The sequence below is a fragment of the Zootoca vivipara genome, chromosome 13 (genome assembly GCF_963506605.1).
Source record: "Zootoca vivipara chromosome 13, rZooViv1.1, whole genome shotgun sequence".
NCBI lineage: Eukaryota > Metazoa > Chordata > Lepidosauria > Squamata > Lacertidae > Zootoca > Zootoca vivipara.
In genome coordinates, this window is record NC_083288.1 from 9,603,261 (window position 1) to 9,616,659 (window position 13,399).

Here is a 13,399-nt window from a genome sequence, read left to right on the forward strand (position 1 = left end):
TTGGTTTTCAAACGTTTTTCGGAAGCCGAATGTCTGATGCTTCTGATTGGCTATTGTTTCTGGGGCACCTGCACTAATCAGAAGACAAAACACATACCTAAGTATATAAACCACATGTCTGAAATAGTACAGGAAAGCAATCCTGAAGTCATTTTGACTCTCCCAAAGTGACCTCAAAATATTTCTCTGTAAGGAGGGAGGAAATGGGAAAGCCTTCTCTTTGTCTTTCTGCTTAAAAATCCTGTTTTAAGGGCATATTTGTGTATGAATAGGGTGAGCCGGTGACCTGGATTCAGGAATTAAACTATTTACCATCACAATAGAATGGCCAGACTGCGCAGGTAAAGCAATCAGTGACCATTAACAGATATCCTGGCCAACAGGATTTCTGCTGTAGCCGCCTCTTGTGATGTGTTTCTGCTGTAGACCCGCCTCCTTCTGTGATGTATGTATGATGTTTTGGGGAGTGGTCTTGAGCTACAGCAGGGGTCAGCAACCTTTTCCAGCTGTGGGCCAGTCCACCATCCCTCAGACCATGTGGTGGGCCGGACTATATTTTTTGGGGGGAGGGATGAACGAATTCCTATGCCCCACAAATAACCCAGAGATGCAATTTAAATAAAAGCACACATTCTACTCATGTAAAAACACCAGGCAGGCCCTACAAATAACCCAGAGATGCATCCTATATAATAAAGTCCAAGTTGTCCCTGCGTCCAAGCTGTCCCGTGTGTCCCTGGGGTACTGCGCATGTGCCCCAGGGATACAGGGATTGGACAGCAGAGACTGCACACGCACACTCTCCCCCCCTCTGCCTCCTCCAACCGCTGCCTGCTTCCCCGAGCCGTAGCGCATCGGGGGACAGAGCCGAAGATCGGCGGGCGCTGTTTGCCGGGGTTGACAAGCCCCGGCAAGCAGCGGCCGCTGATCTTCGTGTGACAGGCGGTGGGGAATGCAGGCAGGCAAGAGAGCAAGCGCCTGCCTGCCTGCCTGCCTTCCCCGCCACCAGTCCCCCGGTGCTTCGTGCAGCGCTGCTGGGTACCGACCCAGCAGGCCGCTTCTTCTAGCGCCCGTTTTTAAACGGGCTGAATTCCACTAGTTTTAAATAAAAGGACACATTCTACTCATGTAAAAACACGCTGATTCTGGGACCGTCCGTGGGCCGGATTGAGAAGGTGAATGGGTCGCATCCGACGCACGGGCCTGAGGTTGCCTACCCCTGAGCTACAGGGTGGGCAATTTCAAAAGTCTATATAAGGCAGGGGTCCCCAGACTTACCGCCGTTTGGGCCGGTTCCCACCGCGCCGATCACGCGGCGGGCCAGAGGATGGGGGAGCGCGCGCCTGTGCGGGCCGGCGGGTGGGGGAGTGCGCACCCATGCGCATGTGCACGGGCGCTTACTGGCGCGGTGGCGCGCTTCCAGGCTGGAAAAAGCGCCGAAAATCCGTTGTGCGCATGCGTATGGGCCTCCCCCGACCCAGAAGTGCACCAGAAATGACCTCTTCCGGGTCGGGAGAGGCCCATACGCATGCGCACAAAGGATTTTCGGCGCTTTTTTCCAACCTGGAAGAGCGCTGCCGTGCTGCGCGCCGTAAGAGCGGACGGCGGCGGGCGGCGGGGGTTGGCGCGGGCCGGATTGGCTGGCCAATTGGGCCGCATCCGGGCCCCGGGCCGTAGTCTGGGGACCCCTGATATAAGGGCTTGCGCGCCGTTGTTCTGGGTTCCTCCTCCGTCCTGCATGTGGTGAGTGAGGACCCTGTTGCAACAGCTGAATAAAAATCAGGCTTACTAGCTGCTTTGCTTCTCAATATTCTCTGGTTGGCCCCTGTCGTTTTCTACAACCGATAGGGAACCCACTTAAGGACTCTATACGGGCTCTTGGATACCCCATAAGGGAAAAGGAGCAGGTTTTTTCTATATCATGTGGGTAGCCTGCACGTTGCACAGAATTAAGAAAGACACAGCATCATCCTAAATAAAGGCTTTATTGCCAAAAAGATGCAGGAAACAGAGGGGTGTGTGTGTGTGTGTGTGTGTGTGTGTGTGTGTGTGTGTGTGTGTGTTTGCATGTGTGTTTCCCAAGATGCCAAGACTCTTCCCAGGTGGTTGGCACTTGGGTGCTGCTCTTTCACGGTGCCACTCCTGAGATTCCTTCCAGGTGGGTGGTGAACGATGCTTGCTGTCTGAAGCTGCCGGGCTTGTCACGGCAGCACGCCCATTGCCTCAGGCAGCCCAATTCCCTGCTCAGCCGTTGCAGGTCCTTACGGAAGCGCATGCCCAGGAAGGTGTGGAGCACAGGGTTCAGGCAGCAGCGGGCAAAGGCCAAGGCACTAGTGATGAGGAGGGCCAAGTCCCGGCGGAGGATGACTTTGCAGTTCGACGCCTGGTGTTCCATCAAATCGGCTGTGTCCAGTGCGGTGAGCAGGGCATAGGGCAGCTGCAAAGCTAGGAAGACCAGGACCAGGGCCAAAATCAAGCGCAGGGCCTTGAGAGACTGGGCACGCGGGGAGGCCAGGAGAGCACGGGCGATTGCTGTGTAGCAGGCTGCCATGACTGCAAAGGGGAGCACAAAACCCAAGGCCACTTGCACCAGGCTGACGGCCACTGCGATGCCCGCCACCCTGCAGAGGCGAACGCCCCCATAGTCCTCAACGCGGGCGTACAAGAAGTGGGGCAGCGCCAGAGCCGCGGAGAGCAGCCACACTAGCCCTGAGCAAAGCCGACCCCAGCAGGTGGCGGAGGAGTGCAGGCGATGGGCGACAGGTGCCCCCACAATGGCCACGTAGCGGTCCACGGTGAGGCCCATGAGGGACAGGAAGCCACTGTAGAAGTTAAGGGCGTGGAGGCCCTGCAAGGCCTGGCACGTGCCGGTGCCCGGGCTCCAGCTGCCCACCATCCCAGCCACGCCCACAGGCAGTGTCAGGAGCAGCAGCAAGTCGGAAACGGCCAGGTGCAAGAGGAGGACGTCGCCGAGGGACTGGGCCGTGTGATAGCGGGTGCGCACCAGCAACAGGATCCCGTTGCCGAGGACGCCCAGCACACAAAACAGAACAGCCATGATGGGGAGGTAGATGTGAGCCACAGCACGGAGGGCCTCCTTTTCGCACAACTCAGGCAGGTCTGGCGGCGATGCATTGTATTCCCACGGGTACCACTCGGTGGTGACTGCTGGCTCATTCATCCACGGAATTGGCTCCTGCAAACCAGGGGGGGGGCAGTGCTAATTATCATGCTTTATTATTATTACTGTATTGGCCTGAATACAGTGGTACCTCTACTTACGAATAACTCTACTTACGAATGTTTCTACTTACGAATGGAGCTCCGTCCGCCATCTTGGATCCAGTTTAGATAGGATTTTTTCTACTTACGAATTTTTAGATAGGGTTGCTTCTACTTATGAATTTTTTCTCCCAATGCATTCCTATGGGATTCGACTTACAAATTTTTTCGACTTACAAATGTGCGTTCGGAACGCATTAAATTCGTAAGTAGAGGTACCACTGTATAAGCTTCACTTTTCTCCCAAATTTCAACCATGAAAATTAGAAGAAGAAGAAGAAGAAGAAGAAGAAGAAGAAGAAGAAGAAGAAGAAGAGGAAGGGTAGTAGTTTGGATCTGATACCCCGCTTTATCACTACTCTGAGGAGTCTCAAAGCGGCTAACATTCTCCTTTCCCTTCCTCCCCCACAACAAACACTCTGTGAGGTGAGTGAGGCTGAGAGACTTCAGAGAAGTGTGACTAGCCCAAGGTCACCCAGCAGCTGCATGTGGAGGAGCAGAGACGTGAACCCGGTTCACCAGATTATGAGTCTACCGCTCTTAACCACTACACCACACTGGCTTAAAGTGTAGCTTATATTCACAACCCTATGGTATGCAGCCAGGAACGTGGGGCAAACAGCGCCAGGAGCGCAGCCCCACATGTAATCCCCCATCCTCTCAACCAAGGCTGGAAAGGGAGAGAGCAAGGAAGGCCCCCCCACCCCCCAGTAGGCAGCCAGGAACAGCAAGGAATGGAGCAGCTTATATTCGGGTATTTTTTCTTCCCCCCCCCCTCTAATTTTAAAGGTGTGGGTTATATTCGGGTGCAGCTTATATTCGGGCCAATGCGGTATTATTATTACTATTAATAATAATAATTTTACCTTTATACCTGTGAATCTCAGGGCGGTTCACAAAATAAAATCAAGATATAAAACCACAAAATACATAATAGCAACAAAAAACTACCCAACAGCCCCCTCCCCACACAAAAAACGTATTTTAAAGGGTATAGGATATTGATTAGGTCAGCCAAGGGCCTGGTTAAAAAGGAACGTTTTTGCCTGGCGCCTAAAGGTATATAATGAAGGTGTCAGGCGAACTTCCCTTGGGAGAGCATTCCACAGACAGGAAGCCACTGCAGGAAGCCACTGTTCTTGTGTGGCCACCCTTCGGACCTCTCGAGGAGGAGACACATGAAGAAGGGCCTCGGAAGATTATCTCAGGGTCCAGGTAGGTTCATAGGGATAGAGGCAATCCTTGAGGTATTGCGATCCAGAGCCATTTAAGGCTTTATAGCTCAAAACCAGCACTTTGAATTTGGCCCGGAAACTAATTGGTAGCCAGTACGGTGGGAACAGGATCGGGTGTGATATTCACAAACCGTCTTGCTCCAGTGAGCAACCTGGCCGCTCAATTCTGCACTCTGCTTTATGAATTCTGAATTGTGCTTCATGGGATGGGTGAGATGGAGAAAGCGGGCAGTGACATGTGACATGCATGCGGAACACGGCTTAGACGTAGGCACAACTTTTTGTTTGCCAAATGGGTGATGTGCACACCAAACAAATGCTTCCAGAAAAGGCTCCGTCTCCACCTTTGCCTCCACCCCCTTCCCTGCAATAAAAGGGTAACTTTGGATGCCCTGGTGGGCCAGGATTGTCCCTGGGGTTGGAGGTCCTCCATCCCTGGTGTCACCCCCCCCCCTTTAAAGCTATCTAAGCTGCTGGTCACCACCACATCTTGGGGTAGCAAATTGCATAGTGTAACTATGTGATGCATGAAGCTGTTCTGAATTTCGACCATTCGGCTTCCCTGGATGATTCCAGTTTCTAGTAATAATGAGAGCAAGCGAAACATTCTCTCCATTCACTTTCTCCACGATATGCATCATTTTAGATACCACTTCATGTAGTTATACATTGCTTTACAGGCACCTCCAAGTAACGATAAGTACAGGGTAAAGGTAAAGGGACCCCTGACCATTAGGTCCCGTCGTGACCGAATCTAGGGTTGCGCGCTCATCTCGCATTATTACAGCTTCCAGGTCATGTGGCCAGCATGACAAAGCCGCTTCTGGCAAACCAGAGCAGCACATGGAAACACCGTTTACCTTCCCGCTGTAGCGGTTCCTATTTATCTACTTGCATTTTGACGTGCTTTCGAACTGCTAGGTTGGCAGGAGCTGGGACCAAGCAATGGGAGCTCACCCTGTCACAGGGATTCGAACCTCTGACCTTCTGATCAGCAAGCCCTAGGCTCAGTGCTTTAACCCACAGCGCCACCTGGGTCCCTACAGACTAACAGGGTGCTTAATCTCAAGTGGTAGATTTCTTTTTCCCTTTTTGCAAGTCACATGGGGGGTGCAGCTGCTATCTCTCTCCTCCCCACTGCCTACCAACAACAACCTTTTTCAAAGTGATTCTGGTATGTTTGTGCTATTTAATAAATTTATGTTTGTGCTATTTAATAAATTTATACGTCACATTTCATCCAAGGATCACATAGCAGTTTGCAATATAAAAACACAAAAATGCACACTATAGTTACCCACCCACGCACCCAAGTATTATGATGGCTGGAAGGATTTAAAAGAATAAACTGCTGGGGTTAATCTAGAATAGTCCTGTGCTCTTCTGAAGGCGAGGCCCTTGGAATTCCATAGGAACATAATAGGTAAAGGTAAAAGGTAAAGGACCCCTGGACAGTTAAGTCCAGTCAAAGGTGACTATGGGGTTGCAGCGCTCATCTCGCTTTCAGGCCGAGGGAGCCGGCGTTTGTCCACAGACAGTTTTCCGCGTCATGTTACCAGCAGGACTAAACCGCTTCTGGCGCAACGGAACACCGTGACGGAAACCAGAGCGCATGGAAACGCCGTTTACCTTCCTGCCACAGCGGTACCTATTTATCTACTTGCACTGGCATGCTTTTGAACCAGCAGGAGCTGGAACAGAGCAACAGGAGCTCACCCTGTCATGGGGATTCGAACCGCCGACCTTCTGATCGGCAAGCCCAAGAGGCTCAGTGGCTTAAACCACAGCACCACCCGCTGCATGATGATACATAATAGCAGCCTGCTGGATCAAGGCAATGGTCCATCTAGTCTAGCATCCTGTTCTCACAGTGGCAAAACCAGATTCCTGTGGGAAACCAGCAATCAGGATTCGAACACAAGAGCACCCTCCCCTCCCGTGGCTTCCAGCAACCGGTATTCGAAATCATTGCTGCCTCCAGCGTTGGAGGCAGAGCACAGCCATCACGGCTAGGAGCCATTGAGAGTTTGTCTAATCCTCTTTTAAAGCCATCCAAGTCGGGGACTGTCACTGCCTCCTGGTCAAGCCAGTCCCATAGTTTGACTGCGTGAATAAGTTATTTTTATCCGTCCTGAATCTTCCGGCGTTCAGCTTCATTGGATATCCACGGGTTCCAGGGTTGCGAGAGAGGGAGGAAAACATTTCTGTACCCACTATCTACATGCCACTCATAATTTCACGAACTTCTCCTCTTGCTCGTCTTTTCTCGAAAGGGAAATTCCAAGGAGTATTCCCCAGTTGCTCTTGAGAGCAAGTCCTCTCCCACTTACCTCAACTTCAACGTGCTCTTTGCCCTCCATCATGTTGCAGTCACATCCTTGAAGATTGGCTCGTTTTTTTATACGCCGGCTGCTCTGCCGAGCAATTTTGCGGCTGATTCTGAAAGGGCTCAGCCCCTCCTTGATACTGAGATCAACACACTAAGAATAAGCAGTGCATTAACCACAGCTAAACCGAGCAAGCCTGGGCTTACTTTGCAGATACGACATGGTGCGTGCGATGGAGATAGTTTGCAAAAAGTGTTGTGAATCCCTCCCACATAGTTTAAATGTTGGGGGGTTTTCCCACCACCTATTCGGGGCATGCATGTAAGTAAAGTTATGAAATCTGTTTGAGTGATTGTGGGTGCAGAACGATGGGGCGGAATTTCCCTCTCCTCAGGGCCGATTAATGAAAGTGAAATGTTGTATAGAAGACACAACTTCAATCCCATCACATTGTCTCTCCAGCGAAAGATGAGGCCAATAGTCCATTTAGTCTGGCATCCTGTTATCACAGTGGCTGACCTGTGAGAATCCCAAAAGCAGGATCCGAGCGCAAGGGTACTATCCTCCCCTGCGATTTTCAGCAACTGTCTTGAAATATAGTTTTTAAAATTAGTTTTTACATATATTTTCCAAATAAAACATAACATCTCTCATCTTATACAACATTTTGGCTTTAAGCCTAGGACTTCCATCAACCAAGTCTAGTGATTTTCATCCTTCATCTCTTGATCTTGCACTTCATTATCTTAACTATTACTTTTAATAATCCATAACTTAAAGTCCATTCTCATAATTTTTTTCTGTAATATTTCATATACGGTAGTGCTCCTTACAAAACTTCTTGTAATCCTACAAGTGTTGTCAGTTGATTACAATTGTTTTTCAAATAACTCACATATTTACTCCAATCTTTCAAGAATTTCTGGTCCCGCTGGTTTCGAATTCTCCCTGTCATCTTATCGGATTCTGCGTAGTCCATTAATTTCATCTGCCACTCTTATTTCATCGGTAATTCTTCCTGCTTCCATTTCTGTGCCAATAATACTCTTGCTGCCGTTGTCGCATATACAAAAAATTTTTTATTGGTATTGTAGGCATATCCATGCCTACAATACCAATTAAAATTGCTTCTGGTTTTTTAAATAAATGTATATTTCAACATCTTTTTCATCTCATTATAAATCATTTCCCAGAAGCCTTTCACCTTCTTATGTTCCCACCACAGATGATAATATACATACATTTCCAACAATTTTTACTTATTTTATAAAAGGTAAAGGGACCCCTGACTGTTAGGTCCAGTCGCGGATGACTCTGGGGTTGGGGTGCTCATCTCGCATTATTGGCCGAGGGAGCCAGCGTACAGCTTCCGGGTCATGTGGCCAGCATGACAAAGCCGCTTCTGGCGAACCAGAGCAGCGCACGGAAACGCCATTTACCTTCCCGCCAGAGCGGTACCTATTTATCTACTTGCACTTTGGCGTGCTTTTGAACTGCTAGGTTGGCAGGAGCAGGGACTGAGCAATGGGCGCTCACCCCGGCGCGGGGTTTCGAACCGCCAACCTTCCAATCGGCAAGCCCTAGGCTCAGTAGTTTAGACCACAGCGCCACCTGCGTCCCACTTATTTTATACATTTTAGTTACCGTAATTTCACTGGTGTAATATACCATCTGTACATCGTTTTCAGATTTTCAGCAACTGTCGTTCAGAAGCATTACTGTGAGAGGTAAGAGGAATGTGTGCGATTGAACATTTATGCTCCCTGTTCTCACCCACCATAGAGCAATAAAGCCAGCCCTGAAACAGATCCCTTTAGTACTATGTAGAACAGTGACAAAGACAAAACCACCACCACCCAAAAACGTTCTCTTTTTTAAAAAAGTCATTTTTATTTGATTTTACAAATATAAATTAATAACAAAACCAAATACATATCCATATAAAGAGATTCCTAATAATAATAATAATAATAATAATAATAATAATAATAATAATAATAATTTATTATTTATACCCCGCCCATCTGGCTGGGTTTCCTCAGCCACTCTGGGCGGCTTCCAACAGAAAAATGAAATAAAATACTCTATTAAACATTAAAAGCCTCCCTAAACAGGGCTGCCTTCAGAGGTCTTCTAAAAATCTGGTAGCTGCTTTTCTCTTTGACATCTGCTGGGAGGGCGTTCCACAGGGCGGGTGCCACTACCGAGAAGGCCCTCTGCCTGGTTCCCTGTAACTTGGCTTCTCGCAACGAGGGAACCGCCAGAAGGCCCTCGGAGCTGGACCTCAGTGTCTGGGCAGAACGATGGGGGTGGAGACGCTCCTTCAGGTATACTGGGCCGAGGCCATTTAGGGCTTTAAAGGTCAGCACCAACACTTTGAATTGTGCTCCGAAATGTACTGGGAGCCAATGTAGATCTTTCCAGACCGGTGTTATGTGGTCTTGGCGGCCGCTCCAGACTCCCCCCCCCCAATCCCCCCCATAGGTCCTATTGTCAACTTTTTCAACTGGATATCATTTCATAATCTACGTTTTATATCTCTCCATATTGTCCATAGCATTTGTTACATTAGAAGTGAGATTAAAATCCTGCTAATGTTTTCATCTGCTTACAGTGGTCTCCTAAATAAATTATAAATTTTCCCCCATTCTTTCTTGAAGTTTTTGTCTTCTTGGTCCCTGAGCTTTCTGGTAAATTTTGCCATTTCGGCGTAGTCTAACAGCTTGCTTGCCATTCCTCTCTGGTAGGGAACACTTTCTTCTTTCCATCTCTGGGCTAATAGCATCCATGCTGTTGTTGTTGCATACATGTAGAGCCTTTTCTGTTCCTTTGTGATGTCGGTACCTACAATTCCTAATAAGAAGGCTTCTGGTGTTGTTTTTTCACAAAAAGTTATTTTAAACATTTTTTTCCAGTTCATTGTATATCCTTTCCCAACAAAATAGGTTCTCAATGAGCTTCAAACAGCACTGTAAACCTTTTGTTTCAAGCTGTCTGGAGCTGTGAACCACAGCATTTTTTTTCGGGGACTGCAATATTTGTTTCTACTGGTTCCCATTTGTTAATGTTTGACCACCTAATTCTGGGTGCTTATTCCTCAGCTAAACCCTGACACCAGAGCAAAACAAAGAAAGAGGATCACAGAGGTGAGGAACTGTCCCATATTTTCCCCCTATGTGGGGCAGATGTAAATCCTATATCTGAGATTTCACTTTAGATTGGTTGTGTTTTGCTTGGGGGGGGGGCAATCATTACCTTTTCCCAGCAAACAGTCACAAACACACACAAAAACCATTGCTGTTAACAAGCAGATTAAACAGCAATGGGGAGGAGCCTTCCTTTTCTCTCTATGTCAGCTGAAAAAAAATCAATTTGGTTTTAATTTTAATAGGCTTTTGGATTTGGGCAGTTATAATCCTGCCGGGCTTTCCCCCATTCTCCAGGCCCCAAAGAGCTCATCCCTGCTTGGCCTTTATAAATAGAGCAGGCGTTTCTTCTCCCATCTTTTTAACAAGCGGAGGGCTGAGACCCCCACATCTGTCCCCCCAAAGAGGCGTGAACCCCACCCCACTCTCGTCACCCTTGACCTCCTTTCTTAAAAGAACAGCTTCACGAAGGGGGAGAAACCAGCTAGCTCCCTGCTTTGGCAACAAAGCAACATATGGGGCCCCCTTGGTTGCCAAAAGAGAAAACAATACCAACAATTGTCTGAGTGCGGATTGCCGGTAGCAACAAAACAGGCTTGCCATCTTTTATTTCTGGCATGCCTTTTCTGCTTGAGCAGCTTTACATACCGTCCAACATTTCTCCAATGGAAATAGGGTCGTCCTATTCTATGATGATGATGATGCCCCACCCATCTGACTGGGTTGCCCCATCCACTCTGGGGCTAGATCTACACAGCTATAAAAAAAACGCTCCGAAAACTATCTGCAAGAAAAGTTGTAAAGCTCACAATTGAAAATACACAGCGGTACCTTGGTTTTCGAACAGCTTAGTTCCCGAACAATTCGGAACTCAAATGCTGCAAACCTGGAAGTAGGTGTTACAGTTTTCAAACTTTGCATTGGAAGCCGAACGTGCTCCCGAGCTTCCATTTTTTTTACTGTTGCACAGAAAATTTGAGTCCCCCCCCTGCATAGTAATAAGGTTTCCTTCCCCTCATTTTTACCCTCAAGCAGAAAATTTAACCCCCCCCATCATAATTAAAGCCTTCCTTTTCTGATTGTAGTGTTCTGAGGGCTATTTGGTGCTTTTGTTTTGCTATTTTTTTGCGTTTTTGTGTGGCTTTTTCATTTTTGTGTCTGTGGCTTGTTTTTCATTTTATGATTGATTGATTGATTGTGTGACTGCGGAAATGGATAAAAGCCCCCTATCCAAACAATGACTATCATCAGTGCAGGTAAGAAAAAAAAATTAATTTACATTTTTATCATCTACAATACTGTCTTATTTACTGTCTCCATCTGGTATGCAGGCTGAGACCCTACCTGCCTGCGGACTGTCTCAGCAGAGTGGTGCATGCTCTAGTTATCTCCCACTTGGACTACTGCAATGTACTCTACATGGGGCCACCTTTGAAGGTGACTTGGAAACCGCAATTAACCCAGAATGCGGCAGCTAGACTGGTGACTGGGAGTGGCCACCGAGACCACATAACACCGGTACTGAAAGATCTTCATTGGCTCCTAGTACATTTCCGAGCACAATTCAAAGTGTTGGTGCTGACCTTTAAAGCCATAAATGGCCTCGGTCCTCTATAGCTGAAGGAGCGTCTCCACCCCCGTCGTTCATCCCGGACACTTGAGGTCCAGCTCCGAGGGCCTTCTGGTAGTTTCCTCACTGCGAGATGTGAAGTTACAGGGAACCAGGCAGAGGGCCTTCTCGGTGGTGGTGCCCACCCTGTGGAACGCCCTCCCACCAGATGTCAAGGAAATAAAAAACTATCTGACTTTTAGAAGACACCTGAAGGTAGCCCTGTTTAGGGAAGTTTTTTATGTTTGATCTTTTATTGTGTTTTTTAATTTCCTGTTGGAAACCACCCAGAGTGGCCGGGAAGGCCTGGCCAGATGGGCGGAGTATAAGTAATAAATTGTTGTTGTTGTTAAAGGCTGGCTGCAGTTCACTAAGTGGTGAGATGTAGTGTATTTCTGCGGACCAGCTGTTATTTCATGAACAGCGGCTGGTTCTTCCACCCCATCACACACCACAAACACCTGGGACTCTTTGTTCTCACTTTCACCCTCAAGGCCCATCATCTCCCATCAATGCACACGAAACATCAGTGGAAATGGCGGGGCAGAAAAGAAGTGGCTATTGATGTCTGGCACGCATCAGCTTGAGGAGGTGGGACTCTGGAACAGACCTCCACAGCCACCCTTTGCAGCCCCCAGCATCACGGGAAGGATGGCACCCAAACGCAACGAGGCTGGCTTGGCGCATTTTGAAGCAGCAAAGCAACACACATTCCCAGCTTTAATATGTTTCTTAATAAAACCTGCTCTTTTCTTACACTTCAAACCCCGCTGTGGTCTTTGCATATGGGAAATACCTTTTTAAACAGGCAATAAAGGGTTTCTAGTCTTCTTCAAGACCTGAAGGGCTCCAATACTTTGGCCACCTCATGAGAAGAGAAGAATCCTTGGAAAAGACCCTGATGTTGGGAAAGATTGAGGGCAAAAGGAGAAGGGGACGTCAGAGGACGAGATGGTTGGACAGTGTTCTCGAAGCTACGAACATGAGTTTGACCAAACTGCGGGAGGCAGTGCAAGACAGGAGTGCCTGGCATGCTATGGTCCATGGGGTCACGAAGAGTCGGACACGACTAAACGACTAAACAACAAGTCTTCTTCAAAGGATTCTAAATTTGCATCTCTTATCAGCACCATCAGTTTAGCCATCTCTGTGTATTCCAGGATTTCCATTAACCAATCTTCCTTTGAGAGTGTTCTCTCCTTCTTCAGTTTCTGTGTGCAGAGATTCCTTGCCTGTACTCGCATACATAAATTAGGGTTGCCATATTTCGAAAAGTTATTGAGCTTTTTTTTTTAAGGAAGACCCCAAAACGGTTGGACCTCTTTTAGGTAACCCCCCAAATTATTGAAGATTTTAAGGAAGACCTTAACCAAGGTTGTTGAAATTTTTCGATTGACAAAGCAACATTTCTACCTTTGAAATGCCAGTAAAGTCTGGGAAAATGCAGACGTATGGCAGTCCAAAAGAAAAACAGTTGAGGATTTTTTGGGGGGGGTTCCACTGTTTAATATCGCCAGCAGGAAAGATTCTGGCCTCTTGAGAAAAGTCAATTTTAAAATGTTCTTAATTTCATTATATATCATGTTCCCAAAGGCCCACTGGCAGAAGAAGGGGTGTCATCCCTGAGAGGGTGACATCGCCCCCACCCCCCTGGGACACTCGCCCCGCCCCCGGGTACACAGCATGTGCGCCGCTCTGGGTGCCGGAGCAGCTAGCTCTGCAAAGGCCTTTGACTTCCTGCACACCTGCCATGTATGATAAAATGACGCCTCACGGTCCTTACATTTCCAACACTTGCTT

General features: G+C 48.0%; 1 protein-coding gene across 1 annotated transcript; it reads right to left on the reverse strand.

The window, feature by feature from the left end:
• Positions 1 to 2,126: 2,126 nt before the first annotated feature.
• Positions 2,127 to 7,799, reverse strand: CCR10 (C-C motif chemokine receptor 10). Its single transcript, XM_035135085.2, has 3 exons — positions 7,740 to 7,799; positions 6,848 to 6,997; positions 2,127 to 3,196 (listed from the first exon to the last, which is right to left on the reverse strand). The coding sequence occupies exons 1-3, from the start codon at positions 7,797 to 7,799 to the stop codon at positions 2,129 to 2,131; spliced, it is 1,278 nt and encodes a 425-aa protein (XP_034990976.2). The 3' UTR covers positions 2,127 to 2,128.
• Between the last annotated feature and the right edge of the window lie 5,600 nt (positions 7,800 to 13,399).

Bases quoted from the DNA above. Each gene is read 5' to 3' on its own strand.
- CCR10 (XM_035135085.2), bottom strand. From the start codon at position 7,799: ATGACAGGGAGAATTCGAAACCAGCGGGACCAGAAATTCTTGAAAGAT. The intron at 6,998-7,739 runs GTGAGTTATTTG...GCTTATTCTTAG, and splicing joins TGAAAGATTGGAGTAAATAT to TGTGTTGATCTCAGTATCAA. The intron at 3,197-6,847 runs GTAAGTGGGAGA...CCTGGTTTGCAG, and splicing joins AAGAGCACGTTGAAGTTGAG to GAGCCAATTCCGTGGATGAA.